The 23,377-nt window shown below is 37.5% G+C and overlaps 1 protein-coding gene across 1 annotated transcript in view; it reads right to left on the bottom strand.

Annotated features, from left to right (window-relative positions):
- Positions 1-23,377, bottom strand: part of KCNH7 (potassium voltage-gated channel, subfamily H (eag-related), member 7) — a 649,673-nt gene that overhangs the window by 4,859 nt on the left and 621,437 nt on the right. Inside the window, exons 14-15 of the mRNA XM_006867030.1 lie at positions 12,528-12,779; positions 6,997-7,165 (exon numbers count right to left, since the gene is read on the bottom strand). Of these exons, the coding sequence (XP_006867092.1) occupies positions 6,997-7,165; positions 12,528-12,779 (421 nt within the window). The remainder of the gene's footprint in view (positions 1-6,996; positions 7,166-12,527; positions 12,780-23,377) is intronic.

Below are 23,377 nucleotides of genomic sequence, written 5' to 3' on the forward strand. Positions count from 1 at the left end.
GGAATACTCATACTTCGCAATGTTGTCCATAGCTTGTCATGATCCACACAATTAAGAAGCTTTTGTGTAGTCAATAAAGCACAATGTGGACAGGATTCCTCCCTTAGAAAATGCTTCAAACTCTACTTATTTGAACTTGCTGTTTTGCTTCTAAATTAAAAAAAAATGTAAACATTACCAAAGATGGTGTAAAGTAATTAGCACTTCAAATATTTTTTTAAAATATCACAATAGCACATTACCATTATAACTTTTTTATATTTGGTAAATAAAACTATGTATGTTAGTATCTTATTCTAAAAACACCTTGGTGGTGACGTAGGCTAAGCAATGCAAGATAAGCATTGCTCCTCAAGATCAGTGCTTGACACCAAGCAGCGGCTCTGAGGGATCAACTCAATGGCAATGGGTTTGTTTGATTTCGTGTATTACAAACCAATATCTGCTCCCTCCTGACAACATGTCCAAAGTATGAGAGATGAAGTTTGGCCATCCTGGCCTCCAAGGAGAACTCTGGCTGCACTTCTTCCAACACAGATCCATTAGTTCTTTTGGCAGCCCATGGCACTTTCAATATTCTCCTCCAACACCATAACTCAAAAGCATCAATTATTCTACGGTCTTCCTTATTAGGGACCAGTCGCTTGAGAAGGATATCATGTTTGGTAAGGTGGAGGGTCAGAGAGAAAGAGGAAGACTCCTAGAGAGATGGATTGGCCAAGTGGCAGCATCAATGGACTCGAGAGTGGCAAGAGTAGTGAGGTTGGCCCAGGACCCAGCAGTGTTTCATTCTTCTGTGCATAAGGTCACTATGAGTCGGTACTGACTCGATGACACATAACAACAACAAACCAATAGCTATAAATATATATGACTTGCCTTGTAAATGTAAAAAAAAAAAAAAAAAAACACTGAAAAGGGAAAAATTGAGTCATCAACTAGTTATTTATCTATTTGTTACCCAAAGGACTGATCTAATGTTTTTATGGTGCCATCTAGTCCACATCATTGTACAGAAATTTTGCTTTTACTCATAAATGCCTACCTCAAATTTTAAATGCATTCAGTAAGTTTCCATTATCAGATTCATTCAAAATTCATGTCTCTTCTCTGAATCTCCAAAGAAAATTTTACATTCAGACTTCATCATAAATATATCTGTGGCTATATACCCTGATAGCATTATTAAGTCAGTGACTTACTTAGTTTTTTAACTAAGTAAGATGTTGTATATAAGAGATGAAGATGTTGTATATAAGAGAATTTGGGAGTGGGCAACAGAATAAAGCTCCATCAATGAGTGGGATTCAGAACCTTTATACATATATGTTAATATTGTTAAGTGCCGTCAAGTTGTTTCCAATTCATAGCAACCCTGTATAGGGCTTCCAAGGAGCAATTGTTAGGTTTGAACCACTGACCTTATGGTTAGCAGTCCAGTGCTTATCCTATTGCACCACACCAGGACTCCTCATATGTACATGTTGTTGTTAAGTGCCATCAAGTTGGTTCCTACTCATAGCAACTCTGTATAGGATTTCTGAGGAGCATCTGGTGATTATGGCTAATAGACCCAAACATTAGATTTTTTTGAGTCTTATAAAACCTTTGTCAAACAGTCAGCAGTGGTCTCTGAGAAACAAGATTGCTATATGATGGATTCTGTCTATTTTCAGTGTGTGTGAGAGAAGGTGACGTTTTAGCATTCATATACGCATGCACCACATTGCACCATGTTGTTATAGGTGGGCTAACAAACACAGTAACGTCATGTGGCAAGTGAAGAGACCAGTAAAAGGTGAGAACTAAGACCATCTGCCTTAATAAAATTTAGATAAAGTATAGACCACATCGTTCAATACGACTTTGTTGTGTGTTCCAGAATAACTTAGCATGGGAAATATAAGACTAAACCAATAATCTACTTCTTATTGTTGTTAGGTGCTGTTGAGTCAGTTCTGATTCATAGGGACTCCATGGCACTACAGAAGGAAACACTGCCCTGCCCAGCACCATCATTGTTAAGCTTGAGCCTATTACTGCTGCCCACTGTGCCAATCCATCTCATTGGGAGTCTTTCTCTTTTTTGTTGACCCAAAGAGCAATTCATTGAAGACAACAATCTGCTCATCTGAACAAACTTGCTTAATCAAATACATTTTATCGAGACATGCATCCAGATCCTTATCTCACTGAGTCTGCAAATTCTGAATGAACTTGTATATCACAAACTTTATCCAATCCCACCAGTTCTCCAACTTGAAGATTTAGAACCCAAAGTCCAATAGATACCCTATTTCATATTTTCCCATCTAAGTTGGGGCTTAGATTCTATCAAGGTGGTGATCTACCATTGTGTAGTGATTTTGAATAAATTTAGTTTTATTAGTTATTTGACAATATTATGGGTCATTCAACAAAGGGGAGCTTTATCAACGAGGTTGTATTTTCATATTTTATGACTACAGTTGATTGGTTTAAGTAAAATGGATGCTTCTCCTGAGTCTTGAGTATAAATAATCTGCTTTGCTCAAGAGGAATTGCCTAGAATTTAAAGAAATAAACAAACTAGTTTTGTCTTTAAAGCTGAAGGGAACAGTCCAGTTAAATAATTACAAGTTTTTGAGGGACTGAGGAAGGTCAGCAAAGCTACAAAATTGTGTAAAATATGTATTTTTCACTCATTCACAAAGACCCACAGTGTAAGTAGGTGAAGGCAGAACATGAAGATGAATTAATAGAGAGTCTGATTGCAGGCAGCTGAGAGGAGCTGAATGCCTAGGAAGGAAAGATGAAGGAAGCACATAAATAACTAACACAAGGTGAAACAGTGCTTCATACCATTCTAGAGGCATACATATGAATTGCTCTGGGTGTTCTGCTAGGGTTGGAGTCATTACTAACAGCATTTACATTCTCTAGGGCCTACCTACTCAAAGTGTGGTCCCCAGACCAGCAGCATCTGGCATAGCTGGGAGCTTTTTATAAATGTGCAATATCTGCCAACTGCAGACCTATTGACTTAGAATCTGCATTTTAACAAGATTTCCAGTCAATCTGTATGTACATTAAGATTTAGGAAGAACTGCTTTTGTATCATGTGTTAATGATTTACCTAAAAACTAAACTAAGCTTACTGCCATCCAGTTGATTCTGATTCATCGTGACCCGATAGGCTAAAGTAAAACTGCTTCTTAGGGTTCTAAGACTATAAATCTTTATGTGGGAGCTCATTAACTGATGGGTTTGAACCACCTACCTTGTAGTCCTGGGATGGTGTTGTGCGTTAATATGCTGGACTGCAGGTCTGTTTGAACTACAAGGTTGGTGGTTCAAACTCACCAGCCACTCCTTGGAAACCCTATACAGGGTTGCTATGAGTTGGAACCCACTCAACAGCACTTAAAAACAAAAACCTTGTAGTTAGCAGCCAAACACTTAACCCACTGCACCACTACCACAAGGCTCCTTTGCTTTACCTAAATATGTACATATAAATGTAGGCATGGGCTCCTGGTGTGGTGCTGTAGGATCAGCACTAGACTGCGAACAAGGTTGGCAGTTCAAACCCACCAGCTTCTCCTCAGAAACCCCACATAGGGTCACTATGAGTCGGAACCAACTTGACGGCACTTAGCAACAACAACAACAACAGCAACAACAAAATGTAGACAAAAATGTCTATCTTTAATCCTACATATAATTTAGTTGGCCATCAAAGCAAAGATGGTAACATCAGTAAAGCTGATTGAAAATAGTTGTTGTTATGTGCCATCGAGTTGGTTCCAACTCATAGCAACCTTGTATAGGGTTTCCAAGGAGTGACTGGTGAGCTTGAACTGCTGACCAAGGTTCAAAGCGACTTTGCAGTCCAGCACCACAGTGCCACACCAGGACTCCTGATTGAAAATATACTATATATATATATATATAACTTTTGGTGTGGCACTGTGGATCAGCACTGGACTACAAACCACAAGGTCGGCAGTTCAAACCCTCCAGCTGCTCCTCAGAAACCCTATACAGGGTCTCTATGAGTGGAAAAGACTAGATGGCACTTACAACAACAACAGCAGCATTGGTAGGTTCTCATATATATAGAGTCCTGGTGTGACACTGTGGGATAATGCACTGGACGACAAGGAACCGCAAAGTCAGCATTCAAATTCACCAGCCACTCCTTGGAAACCCTATACAGGGTCATTATGAGTCAGAACTGATTTGATGGCACTTAACCATAATAACAAATATATATATACTTATTTTATTATTTTTTCTTATTTCACCGTGTACTAAATATGTGTCTTTGGATGAGACAAATGGTGTAGAAATTCAGGTCTACATTTCAACACTGCTGAAGCTAAAAAGGGTATACATGGCTCTAGAAAGTGTTTCAGGATCCCTACCCACACTGGAAAGTAAAGGTCTGAACTGTTCTATCCTCTTCAAACTTGCTTTTCATATTTTTGCCTTTTAGGGTAAGTGGGGTAGTCTGGGTGTGTTGCTGCAGGATAAGCACTGGACTGCTAACTGCAAGGTTGGGGGTTCAAACTCAGCAGCCACTCCTTGGAAACCCTTTACAGGGTCACTATGAGTCACTCAGAACCAATTCCTCTTAACAACAACAACAGAGAAAGCAGGATCCTGGTGTGGCGCTATAGGATAAGCACTGGGCTGCTCACCAAAAACTTGTGAGCCTATCCACCAGCAGCTGTACAGGAGAAAGATGAGGCTTTTTGCTCTCCTAATGATTTACAGCCTCAGAAACCCTATACAAGGTGACTATGAGTTGGAACCTAGTCAACACAACTAATAACAACCACAACAATCACAGGGTAAAGTGATGAAAGTGTTGCTGGAGATGGTTGTGCAGTAAAATGCAATGTTTGGTATTTTAAATCCCAAACCAGCTAAATCAAGTTAGGCAATAAAACGTTGGTGAAAATATCAGAGATATGCAGAAAAAATTTAATCATAGGTAAAATACTGGTGGTAGCAATTGAAACCATCTTCAGAGAAAAGCACACAGATTTACTGGTACCTGTTAAAAAAAGATTTAATTGCATGTTGGCTATGGAAAAGTTTGATACACTACTAATAATGTATTAATTTAGTAAAACAATACTAATAATGGTATCACTAATAAGTGTTTGTAAAACAAGTGGGCCCTAGATGTACATGTCCTTCCAAGTTTATACTTTCAGCCTCAGGATTAATAACAAACTTCATTTCTATAATTGGTACTCATCTGAGTATATTCTCTGACTTTATACATATTTTCTGATTTGGGCCTTCCTTCAGGATTAAAATAGAGATTTTATGTTTTACTTGTTGCCCTGTACCAACCAATCATTGCTGCTAGGATAAATCATTGGATTCCTGAAAGTGGACAACTTTCACCTCCAAATGTGGCCTAACATCTCATTCTAGCTCCATATGTGTTTTACCAACAAGAGGTAATCACAGTGTGGGGCTGTCCAGTCGCTAATTGGCAAGCCACAGCTGTGGTCAGGTGTACTTGACCAATACAATTCTGTAATAGAGCAGATGTGTGCTGCTGGCATAGGGAATGGTGTTTGTCTGTGGATCCCCTTTTGCAGTCTTCATCTCTGGGCCTTGTTACCACACCATTGGCAGAGAAGGCCGATAATAGGTTTGTGAACATTGTGCAAACGAGGATTCAGATACTCTGGTTCTTCTGCCACATATGGACTTACTTTTAGTGTTTTAATGACCTCCTTTTGTTCCCCTTATATTATTGTATGCTTTAAATTGATTCAGTAAATCCTTTGCTTTGAACATTTTCATTTAGGTTGCACAGCCTTCTGTCTGTGACCACTGGGATCCTGTGTAGTGTAGTTGTGGGCTACATTTTTGGATCAAAGTGAACTCCCTTGTGATTCAAACCAGTGCCATGTACTGTCAAACACCTCATGGGTGGGTTTTTTTTTTTTTTTTTTTTTAAGTTTAGGGTGATGGTTTCCTGAGACATCTCAGTCAACTGACCTAATAAGGTTTTCAGTGTTTCTTTTATACCCTCTAGTTCATTGTATAATACCCGGGGTTTCAAAAGTTTGACAGCAGTCATGCAACATACATTAACTGGTCTGCTATGGCTCTGTGGGATAATGCACTACTTTGAATCACAAAGTCGGTGGTTCAAGCTCACCAGCTGCTCCTCGGAAACCCTACACAGGGTTGCTATGAGTCGGAAATAACTCAACAGCACTTAAAAACAGCAACAACAATTCTGCTGGAGCAGTAGAGTAAGAGGAATCAGGGATTTGAAGAGAAATTGGAATGTAGATCTGCATCTTTTGCAATGAGACCAGAATAAATGGTTGGTACCCAGTTAATTTGATCAAAGACTCTAGAAAAATCCTGATCAAAAGGTGGAAAATGTTGAATGGAATTTTAAGTTCTCATGAAATCCCAACTTTCTGGGAGTCATTCAGGCTGGATGACCATCTGAAACTACTGCCCTGAAACAATACTTAAAAGTTAAGTTAAAACTATCCCCTGAAGTCATTTTTAAACCAAACAAATTATTTAACTTCATTGATCAAGAATGTCTGCCTTGGGTATTGTGCTACTTTAAATAATTATAAGTGGTTAAATTGACAACAGCAACTCTACAGGTTACATGAGAAGCTTTTGTGGAGCTGTGGTAGGATAATTGGGAAAAGGAGAATGAAAATGGCTGCATAACCTGAAGAATGTAATCACTGTCACCGAGTTATAAGTGTAGAAATGATTTCACTGGTGTGCTTTGTTGTATATATTTCACATACAAAAACTAAATATGCACCATGGCCACAACAATGGTATACTTTATATCAGTAAGTCCAAAGATGGCTCAGGACTGGGAAACATTATATTCTGTTGGGAATGGGTACAACGAAGCCAGCTGACTGTAGAACACCTAACACCAGCAACTTAGGCTAGACCCTTCTCGGACTTGTGCTGTGTTTTCCTTTTTCCTGCTCCTACTATTACCTGTTAAGTTGTTCTTGAAGCAAATCTAGTCTTTGCTCTACTTCCCCGTATGTAAGGTCACTTTCAGTTTCGGATATCCCCCAGGCGCCTTGCTGCAGTGCTGAGGGACTAGACTCATCGGGCTGAGTCCGGATATTTTCGCGTTCCCAGCTTCGAGTGTCAGTGATATCTGTGGAAAATAGTAAAACCAACATCAACTTTTCGGGTGCCCCTTAGTATAGGTAACACATAGGTATCTATAAAACAAGTGAGAAGCAATCTTGGAGTACAAGCTGAAGGACCTATAAGCAGAAAGCCAGGATTCTGTACTTTAATATTGAGGCGAAAATTATAAAAGTGCAAAATCATTTTGTTTGTGATTTTGATTTTAAGATTTTAGAACTTTTTTCCACAGAAGAATTTGCTTGTTTCTTGACTCAGATTGAGTCCAAAAGAGAGCCACAGGAAACTGCTATCTTCAGGGCAAGTCCCTTAAGCCAACCAACTGAAATATATAGCCTGGGGTCATAAACCATTAGCTATGAGAAAATTCTAAAAAGTCCTTTAGCCCTCAAACCACTGTTTAATGTTTCATGTTTCTTTGTAGCTCCTTCTATACTGTCCTTAATATTCTCGCATCATTATCTAACAATTTTCCTTATGGCTCTTTTATTTGGAATATGTTTATGTTACTATACCTTAAATATACCGTATATTTTTATACTTCTCTACATTGCTTATCTGTGGAGGTCCACTTCTCAAAATTTCTGACTGTGAGCTATGTACCAGGCATTCTATTGAATGTTGATGAGCTAAAGATAAAGAAGATATAGGCTCCTAAAGAATTCCATGTAGCAAGATTATGATTATTTTTCATATAAAGATCCATTTTATGAGCATCTTTTATTTTAGTTTCTCTGATATTCTATTTTTTCAAGTTACCAATTCATGTGGACAAGTATAGCATCCTACTTTAAATTTCATTTTTGCCATCTACTCTTAATGTTTTTGCTATGCTTTCTCAAATTCAGCATTTTATTCCGAGAGGAGTTTAAAAATAAAGGGTTGGGAAATACAACCTTGAAAACCTGCTAATGGAGTTGAGAGTTCAGTTCAGAAATAAGGAAAATGAAGAAACATCTTTACCTTTACTAATTATGATGGTATAAGGGAAAGACTAAAGCTGGCCTTCATTTTCACATGGAATCCTAATGATATTAGATTTTCTTTTTCTTTTTTTTGACAAGTAGCTATGATTAAATACTGAGAAAAGTTATTATGTAAAGTGATAAAAGTTCTATCTTTGGCAATTTAAGAAAACATCCTCTGATTTGGGGAGGATTGAATATGATTCTAGAAATAAAGAACAAGATGGTAAGACTTCTTGAAATCACTTCCATTTCTAATTTCTCCAAAAATACAGAAAAGCAGTTCAAATATATTCCATTTCTACAAGTTTTGTTGTTAAGTACTGTCGACTTGGTTCTGACTTACAGTGACCCTGTATAAGATTTTCAAGGAGCAGCTGTTGGTTTTAAACTGCTGACCCTTTGGTTCACAATCCAGTGCTTGTCCTACAATGCCATACCAGGAGTTCATTTCTATAAGTAGCATACTCAATTTCTGTATCTTCATGGTTTTTCTCTCATTATCCTTTTATCACTGGATACACAGAAATTTCTCTAATGAGGTGTCTACAATTTCTGCCTGGGTAAGGGAAGGCTGTAACAAAGGAATTAGCACATTCAGGAGGAGAATTGGAAACCATAAGGTCAGGGTTCCTTCTACTACAAGACCTAAAAGACTTCAGAGAGCTCACCATGAATTATACAAGGGTCCTTTGTGATGAAAGCTTCCTTTGTTTTGGGGATCCTAGTGTTGCATTTTGCTTTTTTAAAGTGACAGCATATTGTTTCTTTTGATATGTTATCAAACTTGGCAAAATGAAAATGAACACAGAAAAGGAAGAAAAGTGACATTGTTGGAATTTTACATATTTTCCCAGCAGATTTTCACTGAGAAGTATGATTTGCTACTCAATAATATGTGTACCTATTTAAGAACAATGAATGTTTCAATCTGTTATTCAACTTCTTTTTTCAACTTTGAAACAGCAATGTCAAACAAAAACATTCGGAACACACCTATGAATGATTTGGTGACGCTGATGCTTGTCCCTTGTAGCCTCATTTTAGCCAGCTAATGGGGGAAGCTTTAAAGCAGACAAGAACTGATAAGGTTGAAGTTAAAGATTATGCTAAAAAAAGAAATATGTGAAGAAAGCTTACAGAATTTCTATCTATGCTTAACTGCTCTTTCATCTCCCTCATCATATATAATACATTTATGTTTAAATAAAAATGGTGACTCACATTCAATAAATTATAGATTATATATATTTTTCCAGAGCTCAAAAACTTAATTTTTTAAAAAGCAGGAATGAATAAAGTATAGAGTGCTAGAAAGAGGCTTCCTTGATTATAATTTGCTCTTATTAAAATCTGAAAAATGTGATGAAATTGTTTTACCTGTGATTTGAAAAATAAGGAGTTCAAAGAGAAAATTCTGGTTAGTGGTCCTAATCAAAATGAACATCCTTATAGATACTTTCTAAATATAGCTCAGAAAGAATCTGCACATGGTTGCCTTGGAAAATGTTGCTATAGTTGCAAGACATATTTCTGGAAAATGGATGAACAGAAAGTAAACTTTCACTTTGCTCTGAGTACACAATTTTCTTAGTGTCAATTTTGACCTCAATCTAAGTAGAATCAGAGTTCATTTAACTTTTTGGTTTTCTCTGTAGTTTTGCCTAAAATGTGCTCTTCTTGTGGATTCAACATGGTAAATGCTAGGAATGTGAGTCAGGGAAATTCCCCATTGATAGTAAAACTACAATGTGCAGAGATCTAGTAGTTTACCATGCTAGTAGTTACTGCTATTCCTTACATATTATTTCTGTTCTTGAACATTCCACAGTATTTTACCCTTAAAAATCACTAGGGGATAGAATTTGAAGTCAAGGAAGTTCTAAAATTCTCCGTTGGTTAATCGTATTAATTAACTAGGTTAGCAGCGAAGCGGTAGGACATGAATTCTCTTTACTTAGTTGGCATGCATCCTTAGCTAGGCATTTTCAAGTTCATTATTTATCATTTCAATCAGGATTGCATTATAAATAATTGAAACTAAAAATTGGTCGATAATAAAATTATTTGCTAGCATACTTTGGGGATCTTGTGCTAATTAAAAATAATTGGACAAAGTTGCAAAGAAAAATATAAGATGAAGGGCATGGCATTTCACTGTCAATGAAAGGCATTGCAAAGTAGAATACAATTCTAAACATATATCTTCTGTGACTTGTCACTAGAGAATCTAAAAAGTAAGGAGAATATGCAATAAAAGCACCTTATTATATGCTGACTTTGGAGGTAGCAAAGATGCCAGCAAGCACTTCAGAGCTCCTGATTTTCAGATACAACCTGTTTCTATTCTTAGCACTTCCCAGAGATCCATTTTAATAAATAACTAAAATGGGACATTTGGTAATCGTATTTGATAAGAATATTCCATTCTTGCAATGTGATAAATGAGGTGCTATTTTCATTCACTTCATCAAGATTTTAGATTGTCCAGAGAACATTTTCATATATTCTTAGCTTACTTCAACATGGGGTCATGGCAAAAGGTGATTTGATATGATAGGAAAAGTAATTCTGGATTAATGTAAAATCCTAGATTTAAGAAAGACTTTACTATCAGCTATGTTACTATCAAATAATAGTGATGATGCTAGATAATATTTACTTAATCTGTCCCATATGTTTTGCTAGTCTTTCAGGCCCCAAACGTCCCATTTTAATATAATTTTTGTTCAATTATTTAGATGTTTTGCTCTGCCTTCTTCATTTCTAGATTTTTATATATCCATGGATGTAATGAGACCTAGGGTAGCACTGTAGGACAAACACTGAACTGCTAACTGCAAGGTCAGTAGTTCAAATCCACCAGCCTTTTGGAAACCCTACACAGGGTTACTAAGAGTCAGAACTGACAGACAACAACAATAGGGATATAATAAATAATTCAAGTGTTAGGAGGAAAAACAAACAAACAAAAACCCATGAGAAAATACTAATTGAAGTTAGGGAATTTATTTCATAAAAGGTAATTTACAACTGTTATTTATCACAAATAATTAATTGGTTAGATGATATTATTATTCCTGTTTTAAAGATGTGAAAATTAAGTCTTAGGGGGATCAGTCAAGTCATTTGTACAAAGTCATAAAGAGAGCAAATGACAGAGTTGGGGTTGGAACACAAGTAGTCTGACCCAAACTTATTCTTAGGAACACTCAATGGCAAATCTAGCTAAATCTGTTCATTGGGCTCCACCACCACCATGGAGTCCTGGTGTGGCACTGTGGCTTAATGTGCTGGACTGAAAAGTCAGTTTGAACCACAATGTTGTCAATTCAAGCTCACCAGCTGCTCCTTAGAAACCTTATAGGGTCGCTATGGGTCAGAACTGACTTAATGGCGCTTAGCAACAACATCAACAGCTCCTGTTATGCTGTGTTAATTGTTTTTCCATTGTTTTCCTGAATTTGCCATCCTCTAGCATCAAATCTTTATACATTAATCAAGCATTAACATTCATCTCCTGGGTATATTCTAAAACAAAACCTATTTTGAATATCCTTTTTGGTAGGCATCCTAAATAAATTGTGTTCAAATAAGCTGCAACCTATATTATTTCTCCTCACTTTCTCATAATTCTTAGTTTATTTATTTATTTATTTATTTATTTTTGCATTTATTGTATTTTGCATTTACTGCCTGGCCTTTCATGCTATAAAATTACAGGGATGGAGGTGAGAAGTAGATAGAGAATGTTGTTGTTAAGTGCCATTGAGTTTGGCCTGTTGCATAGTGACACTCCGTATAGGATTTCCAAGGAATGGCTAGTGGGTTAGAACCACCTTGTGGTTAACAGTCCAGTGCTTATCCCACAGTGCCACAGAAGTATAGAATATACATATAAGAATTCAATAATGCTGTAGAGCATGAAATCGAAGGCTCTTTGCCTATGAATGACTCTAGGCTGTTGCTGTTGTTCAGTGCCGTGGAGTCTGCTCTGACTTATAGAGACCCTTTATAGAGTTTCTGAGGAATGGCTAGTGAGCCTGGACCACTGACCTTGCGGTTCAAACCAACCTTGCAGGGCATTAACCCACAGCGCTGTACACTCTTAAAATACTCATGGATCCCATCCCCACTGAAGACACTATAATTGACATTGCCACATTATTATTATTATTATTATTATTTTAAATGTCATTACATTATTTCTGGATAGTTACAAAACCTCTCATGGTTAGAAACAATCACTCATTGTAGAATCTTGTAAACACTTTGATGGCCTGAAGTCTGGACTCTGCAAATATTTTAATAAAATTGTAAAACTGAGTAGATTTTGTTAGAAGTCACCCTCTATGAGTAGCATTGAGGAGTGACAGGTTTCTGACTTACAAGAAACTTGATTACCTTTGCAAGAATGGCTTCTTTTGTCTATGTGGCTTCTTCCTGAGGTGGGCACTGTTTCTTCATAATTGAGTCCAGTTGCTTTCCCTGTTCCCAGAGGAGAATCTACTATTCCTGAGAAGAGTGGCTTTTGTTCATCATCAACGGAGGAGATGAAAGATGACGATCTGCTTTTTTTCTCTTCAAATTGTTTCTTGGAACTCTGATAATGTCTTATGGTATCTATAGAAACTTCAGGATCATTTGTGCTGTTTTCTTTGCCAAAATCTACCAAAGGAAAATAATTTTGTAGAAGACAATCAAATATGTGAATCTATGCATATTACACTATTGAGTTACATATAAAATACTTTTTTATGATCATGTTCTTTGAATAACTTGAACACAAAATTTTCTATAAAAACCACCAGAAAAATTGTTCTTCTTTTTCCAGTTGGAAAGTATTCCAAATAGAGAAGCATTTATTATTGTTATTATTTTAATTCCAGGCACATTGTTGTTGTTTTATGTGCGTGTGCAGTCGGTTCCAATTCATAGTGACCCTATGTACAAGGTTTCCGAGGCTGTAAATCTTTATGGTAGTAGAAAGCCTCATTTCTCTTCTGTGGAACAGCTGGTAGTTCGTACTGCTGACCATGAGATTAGCAGCCTGATTGTAACCACTACACTATCAGAGCTCCTTTTGTTGTTAGGTGCCACTGAGTCGGTACTGACCCATAGTGACCTTATGCACAGCAGAACGAAACACTGCCCGGTCCTGGTCCAATCTCACAATTGTTGCCACACTTGAGTCCATCGATGATGCCACTTGGCCAACCAGAGCTCCTTAGGTTATCTTAAATAGTTTATTTTAAAATAAAAATATCCGTAATAATAAGTTTATAATAATGTTACATCTCGAAAACAAACAAAAAATTATACACTAACTTACAAATTCATTTATACATGTTCAACAGTCATTTATATTTTGAAAATCTCATTTCACTATTTCTAGGAAAATGAAAAAGGCTAAGAAAAAGTTGTTCCTATTCTAAAATATCACCACAGAATAGCTTACCATTTGTCATCTCAATTCCCTATCATAGTTGGTGACTATTCATGCATTGTTGTTGCTGTTAAGTGCCATCGAGTCGATTCTGACCCATAGCAACCCTGTATTGGATTTCCTAGGACCAGCTGATGAGCTTGAGCCACCAACCTTGCAGTTCAAATGACTTTGCAGTCTGACACATTAGCCCACAGCGCAACACCAGGACTCCAAGGTAAAAATCGGAATCCTCTTTATGACAAATGCTGGTATGCCTAATTTCAACATTAATTGAATGCATATAACAGCCTTGAAATTTCAGGCTGTTTGGCTGTATAGCATACTGAGAAGGATATAAAGCTTGTTGTTTTAGTTGTTAGGTGCCATCGAGTCAGCACTGACTGATAGTGACCGTATGTACAACAGAATGAAACACTGCCCGTCCTGGTCCAACCTCACAATTGTTGCTACACTTGAGCCCATTGATGCTGCCACTTTACCAATCCATCTCGCTGGGGGTCTTCCTCTTTTTTTCTGACCCTCCACCTTACCAAACATGATATCCTTCTCCAGCGACTGGTCCCTCCTCACAATATGTCTGAAGTATGAGAGACGAAGTTTGGCCATCCTGGCCTCCAAGGAACACTCTCGCTGCACTTCTTCTAACACGAATCTGTTGGTTCTACGGGCAGCCCATGGCACTTTCAATATTCTCCTCCAACACCATAACTCAAAAGCATCAATTCCTCTACGGTCTTCCTTATTCACTGTCCAGCTTTCATATGCATATGAGGTTATTGAAAATACCATGGCTTGGGTCAGGTACAGGTCCTCAAGCTGGCATCTTTGCTCTTTAACACTTTAAAAATATAAAGCTTATATACAGTAATTAAGGTAGGTTTTACCCAATTACTCTAAAGCCAATAGTGCATATTGACTGTCTTGTACTAAGATGTCAGGATAATTTCAACCTTTAGACATGGTTAAAACCTGTGCTCTTTGACTCTGCTTGGCTGTGCTTACTTGGTTATTCACAGAAGGCCACATTAACTGATTAAAGGCCACTGCAGAGTGCCTTTCAACTATTATGTTAATATGCCTATATGGCATAGAAATAAAACAACTTGATTTCATATTTTTAAATAAAAAATGTAAAATATGAGAAACTAGAAAGTAGCCCAAGGTTAAAATTAATTAAGGTTTCAAAATAAACTTTATATCAAATTCTTATTGAATATTTATTTTTTCTGTCAATTAAAGTTCTATCTAGCAAAAGAAGATTCCTTAATTTGTTTTAAATACCCACACTTGTTCAATAATTTCATTATTTCTGGAAAGACCATAGACCTTCCAGATCTCAACTACTAATCTGTTGTGTAGTTTAGTCAATTCCAGCTAATAATGACACTGTATCGGGTTTCCAAGGAGTGAATGGTGAGTTTGAACCACTAAGCAGTCCAGTGCTTATCCTACAGTAATACACCAGGCCTATTAATTAGTTGATTGTAAATATTGTGACCTCTTCCCACACCAATCTTATTCTTTCCAGCATTGTTGACAATGGTTTCTGTTGAGGTGATTCAAGATTGTGGTGACTCCATGTGTGAAAGAGTAGAACTGTGTACAATAAAGTTTTCAAAGGGCCACACCCACCTTGTCTTTCTCAAATAATACTGCTGCTTTGACCCTGCTAACCCCTCCCCCCTGAATCTGGAGTCCTGGTGTGGTGCTGCAGAACAATGTGCTGGACTACAATGTGAGTGGTTCAAATCCAATGCACGGTCCTCAGAAACCCTGTACAGGGATCGCTACAGGTCGGAACTGACTTGATGGCACTTAACAAAAACAACACCAGGATCCAATCACCTTCGTTGTAGTCAGGTTCCCAAATATAGTGAGAGCTGTTCACACTATAAAATCCGACCTACATAGAAGAGCAAGCACATTAGTCTTTAAGTGCTTGGAATTCAATCATAAATTTATTTCGTTATATTTGTGGTGAAAGGTATACTTTGGGTTGATTACTGGAGTCCTACATAATAAATCCACTCTTAATTAATTGCAATTTCCTTAAATCTTTGGGTAGATTCCTTTATAGAATACCACCACAATTCTTCACCACTCATCAGTCAGTTTCTTGGATTGTGGTAGCTTGAGCATTGCTATGATACTGGAAGCTATGCCACCAGTATTTTAAATACCAGCAGAATCACAATGGTGGAAAGGTTTCAGCTGAGCTTCAAGACTAAGACAGTCTAGGAAGAAAGTGAAGCAATCTATTTCTGAATGGTTAGCCATGGAAAACCTTATGAAGAGCTGTGGAACACTGTCAGATAGCACAAGAATACTGAATATTGAAACATTATGAATATAACCAGAATATTATCAGATATAGTGCCAGAAGATGAGCTCTTCAGGTTGGAAGACACTCAAAATACAATTGGGGAAGAGCTGCCTCCTCAAAGTAGAGTTGGCCGTGATGGAGTAAAGTTTTCAGGACCTTTATCTGTTGATGGAGCATAGCTCAAAATGAGGAGAAACAGCTGTAAGCATCCATAAATAATCAGACCATGGCATGTACCAAATATGAATGTAGGAAAATTGGAATTTGTCAAAAATGAAATGCAATGCATAAAGATCAATATTCTAGATATTAGTAGGATGAAATGGACTGCTATTGGCCAGTTTGATCTGAAAATCATATTATTTACTATGCTAGAAATAACAAATTTATGCACCAACCATTAATGCTAATAATGAAATTAAAGAATGCTATCAAAATTGAAGAATTCTATCAACTTCTTCAGATTGGAATTGTTCAAACATGCAGTCAAGATGTATTCATAATTACTGGTGATCAGAATGCAAAGGTTAGAGAAAGGATTGGTAGTCGGAAAATATGGCCTTGGAGATTGAAATGATGTTGGCGATAACATGATAGAATTTTGTAAGACTAATGACTTCTTCATTGCAAATACCTTCTTACACAACATAAAACATGACTAGACACATGGACTTCAGCAAATGGAATACCTAGAAATTAAACTGATTATGTCTGTGAGAAGAGACAGTCAAAACTGTCATATCATCAGTCAAAACAAGGCCAGGGGCCCAGGGGCAAACTATGGAACAGTCAATCTTTTGTTCATATGCAAGTTCAGACTGAAGCTGAAGAAAATTAAAACAAGTCCACAAGAGTCAAAATATGACCCTGAATGTATCACAACTGAATTTAGAGATCATGTCAAGAATAGATTCATTGCATAAGACACTAATGACTGAACACCGAAAGAGCTGTGGGATGATATCAAGAACATCATACAGGAAGAAAGCAAAAGATCATTAAGAACAGTACCTACTATAAGAAGGAAAAGACCAAAATGAAGGTCAGAAAAGACTATGAAACTTGTTCTCCACCATTGCGCATTGCTGTCATTGTTAGGTGCCATTGAGTTGGTACCGACACATAGTGACCCTATGCACAATTGAACAAAACACTGCCCAGTCCTGGGCCAACCTCACAATCATTCCTACTCTGGAGCCCATCGCTGTCCTCCCTGTACCAATCCATCTCACTGGGGGTCTTCCTTATTTTCTCTAACCCTCCACTTTACCACACATGATACCCTTCTCCAGTGACTGGTCCCTCCTGATAATAGGTCCGAAATATGAAAGATGAAATTTTGCCATCCAGGCTTCTAGTGAGCACTTTGACTGTACTTCTTCCAATACAGATTGGTTTGTTCTTGTGGCAGTTCATGGCACTTTTAATATTCTCCTCCAACACTATGACTCAAATGCATCATTTCTTCTACTATCTTCTTAATTCACTGTCCAACTTTCACATGCATATGAGTTTATTGAAAATACTATATCTTGGGTCAGGCACACATTAATCCTCAAACTGACATCTTTGCTCTTCAACACTTTAAAGAGGTCTTGTGCAGCAGATTAGCACAATGCAGTGCATCATTTGATTGCTTGATTGCTGCCTTCGTGAATGCCTGATCTGAGCAAAAGGAAGTCTTTAACAACTTCAATCTTTTCTCCATTTATCTTGATACTGTTTACTGGTCCAGTTGTGAGGATTTTTGTTTTCTTTACATTGAGGTGTAACCCATACTGAAGGCTGTGGTCTTTGATCTTCATCCATAAGTATTTTAAGTCCTCTTGGCTTTCAGCAAGCAAGGTTGTATTGTCTGCATATCGCAAGTTATTAATGAGTCTTCCTCCAATCCTGATGCCACCTTATTCTTCATATAACCCAACTTCTCACATTATTTGCTCAGCATACAGACTGAATAAGTATGGTGCAAGAATGCAACCCTGGCAAAAGTAAATGGAAGAAATGAGAGGTAAAAGAGCTTCACAGAAAATTTAAAAGGGCAACTCAAGAAGACAAAGTAAAGTATTATAGTGAAATGTGCAAAGGCCTGAAGATAGAAAACCAAAAGGTAAGAATATGCTCAACATTTTTCAAGCTGAAATAACTGGAAAATAATTTAAGCCATGACTTGAAATATTGAAGGACTCCATGAGCAAAATATTGAATGATGTAGAAAGAACAATAAAAAAAAAATAGATAGAAGGTACATACAATCACTGTACCAAAAAGAAAGGGTCATTGTTCAACCATTTCAAGAGGTAGTATGTGATCAAGAACCAATGGTTCTGAAGAAAGAAGTACATGCTGTGCTGAAGGTAGTGGCAAAAAACAAGGCTAACATTGGACAGTAAATAAGGAAGACCATAGAAGAATTGATGCTTTTGAATTATGGTGTTGGAGAAGAATATTGAAAGTGCCATGGGTTGCCAATAGAACCACCAGATCTGTGTTAGAAGAAGTGTAGCCAGAGTGCTCCTTGGAGGCCAGGATGGCCAAACGTCATCTTTCATACTTTGGACCTATTATCAGGAGGGACCAGTCACTAGAGAAGGGAGGGCTAGAGAAAATGAGGAAGACCCTCAGTGAGATGGATTTGTATTGGGGGTGGGGGACAGCGATGGGCTCTAGAGTAGTAATGATTGTGAGGTCGGCCCAGGATAGGGCTGTGCATAAGGTCGCTATAAGTCGGCACCGACTCGATGGCACCTTACAACAACAGGAATCGACAGATGCAAATGAAAATCTTTCAACAAACTGATGCCAGAACTAGAGACACTAACTCGTCTATGCCAAGAAATCTGGAAGGCAGCTACCTGGCCAAACATTTGGAATGGATCCAAATCTGTGCCCATTACAAAGAGAAGTGATCCAGTGGAATATGGAAATCATAGAAAATGATCAATGTTCAACCATTTCAAAAGGTAGCATATGATCAAGAGCCAATGATACTGAAGGAAGAAGTCCAAGGTGCATTAAAGGCATTGGCAAAGAACAAAGCAGCAAGAATTGATGGAATACAAATTAAGATATTTCAACAAAGTGAAGTGACATTGGAGGCACTCATATGCCAAGAAATTTGGAAAACAACTATCTGACCAATGGATTGGAAGAGATCCATATTTGTGACAATTTGTAATGTGAAAATTTGTAATGTGAAAATAATCAGACAATATCATTAATATCAAATGCAAGTAAGATTTTGCTAAATATAATTTTAAAATAACAACAGTGCATTGACAGGGAACTGCAGAAGTTTAAGCTGGATTCAGAAGGGGAACGTGGAATGAGGGATATCATAGCTGACGTCAGATAGATCTTGGTGTGCTGAAGTCATTGTTTGCTGAAAGCAAAGAGGACTTAAAATACTTACTTATGAAGCTCAAATACCACAGTATTCAGTATGGGTTGCACTTTGATGTAACATCATGATCAGTGTAGAAACGCTTGAAGTTGTCAGACTTCATTTTGCTCAGATCAATCATCAACACTCATGGTATTGACAGCAGTCAAGACATCAAATGACGTATTGCCTTAGGTAGATATGCTGCACAAGTTCTCTTTACAATGTTCAAGAGCATAGATAACAGTTTGAAAACCCATATATGCCTGACCCAAACCCTAGTATTTCCAATAGCCTCTTATGCATGTGCAAATTACAAAATGAATAAGGGAGACTGTAGAAGAATTGAAACATTTGAATTATGGTGTTGGAGAATATATTAAATGTAACATGGACTGTCAGAAGAACAAACAAATCTTGGAAGAAGTACAGTCAGAATGTTCCTTAGAAGCCAGGATGATGAGACATCATCTCTTATATTTCAGACATACTATCAGGAGTGACCAGTCCCTGAAGAAGATAGCATGCTTGGTAAAGTGGAGGAGGGTCAGTAAAAAAGAAGTTTTTAAATGAGATGCATTGGCACAGTGGCAGCAGAAATGGGCTCAAGCGTAACAACAATTGTGAGGATGGTTCAGGACCAGGCAGTGTTTCATTCTATTGTGCATGGGTTGCAATGAGTCGGAACCACTTGATAGCACCTGACAAAAACAACACAGTTCTGGCATTTCAAGTTAAATTTGTTGTTGTTGTGAGTTGCTGTTGAGTTGGTTCTGACTCATTGCAACCCATGCACAACAGAATGAAACACTGCCTGGTCCTGCACCATTCTCACAATCATTGTTACATGTGAGCCCATTGCTTCTGCCACTATGCTAATCCATCTCATTGAGGAACTTACTCTTTTTCTTTGACCTTCCATGGAACTGTTTGCTCCTGGTCACATGACCAAAGAACAAGAGACGATATTTTACCATCCTGACTTCCAAGGCGCATTCTGGTTGTACTTCTTCCAAGACAGATTTTTTTGTTCTTCTGGCAGTCCATGGTACTTTTAATATTCTTCTGCTACACCACAACTCAAATGCATCAATTCATCTATAGTCTTCCTTACTCGTTGTCCAAATTTCACATGCATATGAGGGTATTGAAAATGACATGGTTTTTGTCACTTTCACCTTAGTCCTCATTCACTTAATTTTATGGTTGTTTTTGTTGTTAGGTGCCATCGGATTGGCTCCTCTTCATAGTGACCCTATGCATAACAGAATGGAACTCTGCCCAGTCTTGCACCATCTTCTTCCTAGTCTATTTTAATCTGGAAATTCAATGGAAACCTGTCCACCATGCATTACCCTGCTGGTATTTAAAGTACTGGTGGCATAGCTTCCAGGGTCTTAGCAACTTGCAAACAACCACTGTATGACAAACTGACAGATGTGTATTATGGTTAACTTAATTTAGTGTAGGTCAGTTTTAGGCTATACATACTACAAAATGAATAAGGAAGACTGTAGAAGAATTGATACATTCGAATTATGGTGCTGGAGAATATATAAAAAGTAACATGGACTGTCAGAAGAACAAACAAATCTTGGAAGAAGTACAGTCCGAATATACTTCTTCCAAGATTTGTTCTTTATTCTGACACATATATTCCATAGATATGTTTGATATAATAGCCACTCACACATATATTCCATAGATATGTTTGATATGATAAAGAGCCAATGGTACTGAAGGAAGAAGTTCAAGGTGCACTGAAGACATTGGCAAAGAACAAAGCTCCAGGAATTGATAGACTACTAATTGAAATCTTTCAACAAACTGATGCAGCACTGGAGGCACTCACTCATTTGTACTAAGAAATTTGGAAGATATTTAGCTAGCCAACTGATTGAAAGAGATCCATATGTGTGCCCATTCCAAGGAGAGGTGACTCAATGGAATGCAGGAATATTGGGCAATATTAATATCACATGCAGATAAAATTTTGCTGAAGAAAATGAAAACACAACTGCAATAGAATATGGACAGGAAACTGCCAGAAGTTTCAAGCCAGATTCAGAAGAGGACATGAAATGTGTATTCCTTCTGGTGAAGTCCATGTGTATAGTTGTCTTTTATGTTGTTTAAAAAGGTATTGGAATGAAGAAGTAATTGGTCTTGCAAAACCCTATTATGCGATCACCAGCATCGTTTCTATCACCAAGGCTATATTTTCCACCGACTGATTCTTCCTGTTTGTTTCCAACCTGTGCATTCCAATCACCAGTGATTATCACTACATCTTGATTACATGTTTGATCAACTTCAAACTCAAGAAGTTGGTAGAATTCTTCGATTTCATCATCTCTGGCTTTAGTAGTTGGTTGGTAAATTTGAATAATAGCGGCATTAACTGGTCATCCTCGTAGGCATATGGATATTATCCTATTACATAGAGACAGCACTGCACAACAGATTTTGATAGGTTCTTTTTTAAATATTTTATTGTGAATTATGTGATAGTTTACATGGGAGAACATTAGCTTTACATTCATCCTCTCCTATATTGTTTCATTGCCATGATTATAATCCCCTCCATGCATCATCAAACTACCAAAAGGTATACCACACAAGCCTGCCCCTTTGTCGTCAGCACACAGACCCCCTCCCTCTCTGGGTCTAAAGTCCCCAGCCACTCCATCTCTCCACGTCATCGTCTCGTCCTCCATCTCTGGTGTCAATGCTTCTCTGGGTAGGGTCCTGCACTCCACTCTTCTCTCTTGATGGTCCCAGAGACCTCTGCTCCTGGACTGCAAATTCAATCACTCCCATCCTTTTGCTACAAAACATCTATCTTTACATTTCCAACCCTTACAGTCAGTCCTGATAGCAATTATTCATGATTGTAATAGGTTCTTTTTGATGATGAATGAGACATCATTCCTCTTCAATTTGTCATTCCCAGTATAGTAAACCATGTGATTGCAAGATTCAAAATGGCCAATACCAGTCCATTTCAGCTCAGTAATGCCTAGGATAACAATATTTATGTGTTCCTTTTCATTTTTGACATTTTCCAAATTTCCTAGATTCATACTTAGTACATTCTATGTTCCAGTTATTAATGGATCTTTAAAGCTGTTTCTCTAACCAACAAATGAAATTCCCAAAGGTTTTACTCCATTCATTTCATCACCGTCAGCTTTACTTTGAGGAGGCAGCTCTTCCCCAGTTGCATTTTGAATACCTTCCAACTTGAGGGGCTCATCTATATCTGACAATATTCTGGTGCTCTTCATCATGTTTCAATATTCAGTATTCTGGTGCTGACAGTGTTCCACTACTTTTCATAAGATTTTCAGTGACTAAATATTCACAAGTAGTCCATCTCTCCTTCTTCTTAGTCTATCTTTGTCTGGAAGCTCAGCTTATCCTAAACCTTGTGGTTCACAGTCCAGTGCTTATCCTATGGAGCCACAGTGTTACCCTTATTTTGTAAAAATACATCTAACAATCTGTATATTTACTCCTTACTTTAAAAAAGATTTTGAAGAAACATTTTTAAAACTTGCTGGCTTTTGAATAGTAATATGAAATGACAAAGCCAATATTGCAGTTATAAATTGTGTTTTTTTTTTTAAATGCCAGGTGTGATGAGTTCAAGATTTTTCTATTCTGTTTTCTGGAGCATGGATCTTTCTTGTTCAAATATAGTAAGTACATGGTGGTGGTTGTTGGTAAAGTGCTTACGAGTCAGTTCTGATTAATAGCAATCATGTATAGGGTTTTCAAGGAGCAACTGCTGAGCTTAAACCACCAACCTTGTGGCTCAGACTGACCTTGTAGTCCTGTGCATTAACCCACAGCAACACATCAGTGCCTATTTTAATAAAAAATATAAATTATGTAGGTAGGAAAATATGAAAACAGTCTATTTTTTTCTACCCTCAGGATGCATGTCTCCTAATTTTTTTTTTCATCATATGTCTTGCACAATTTAAGTCTAGCAGAAAGAGTATGCTGAGCAGCATCATTTTACTTTGATTTCTATCCCTTTGGTGGTACCAGAGTATTTTGATACATTTTTTTTTTTAATGTGTGTGTGGGTGGGG

This window comes from Chrysochloris asiatica, unplaced genomic scaffold (genome assembly GCF_000296735.1).
Source record: "Chrysochloris asiatica unplaced genomic scaffold, ChrAsi1.0 scaffold00099, whole genome shotgun sequence".
NCBI lineage: Eukaryota > Metazoa > Chordata > Mammalia > Afrosoricida > Chrysochloridae > Chrysochloris > Chrysochloris asiatica.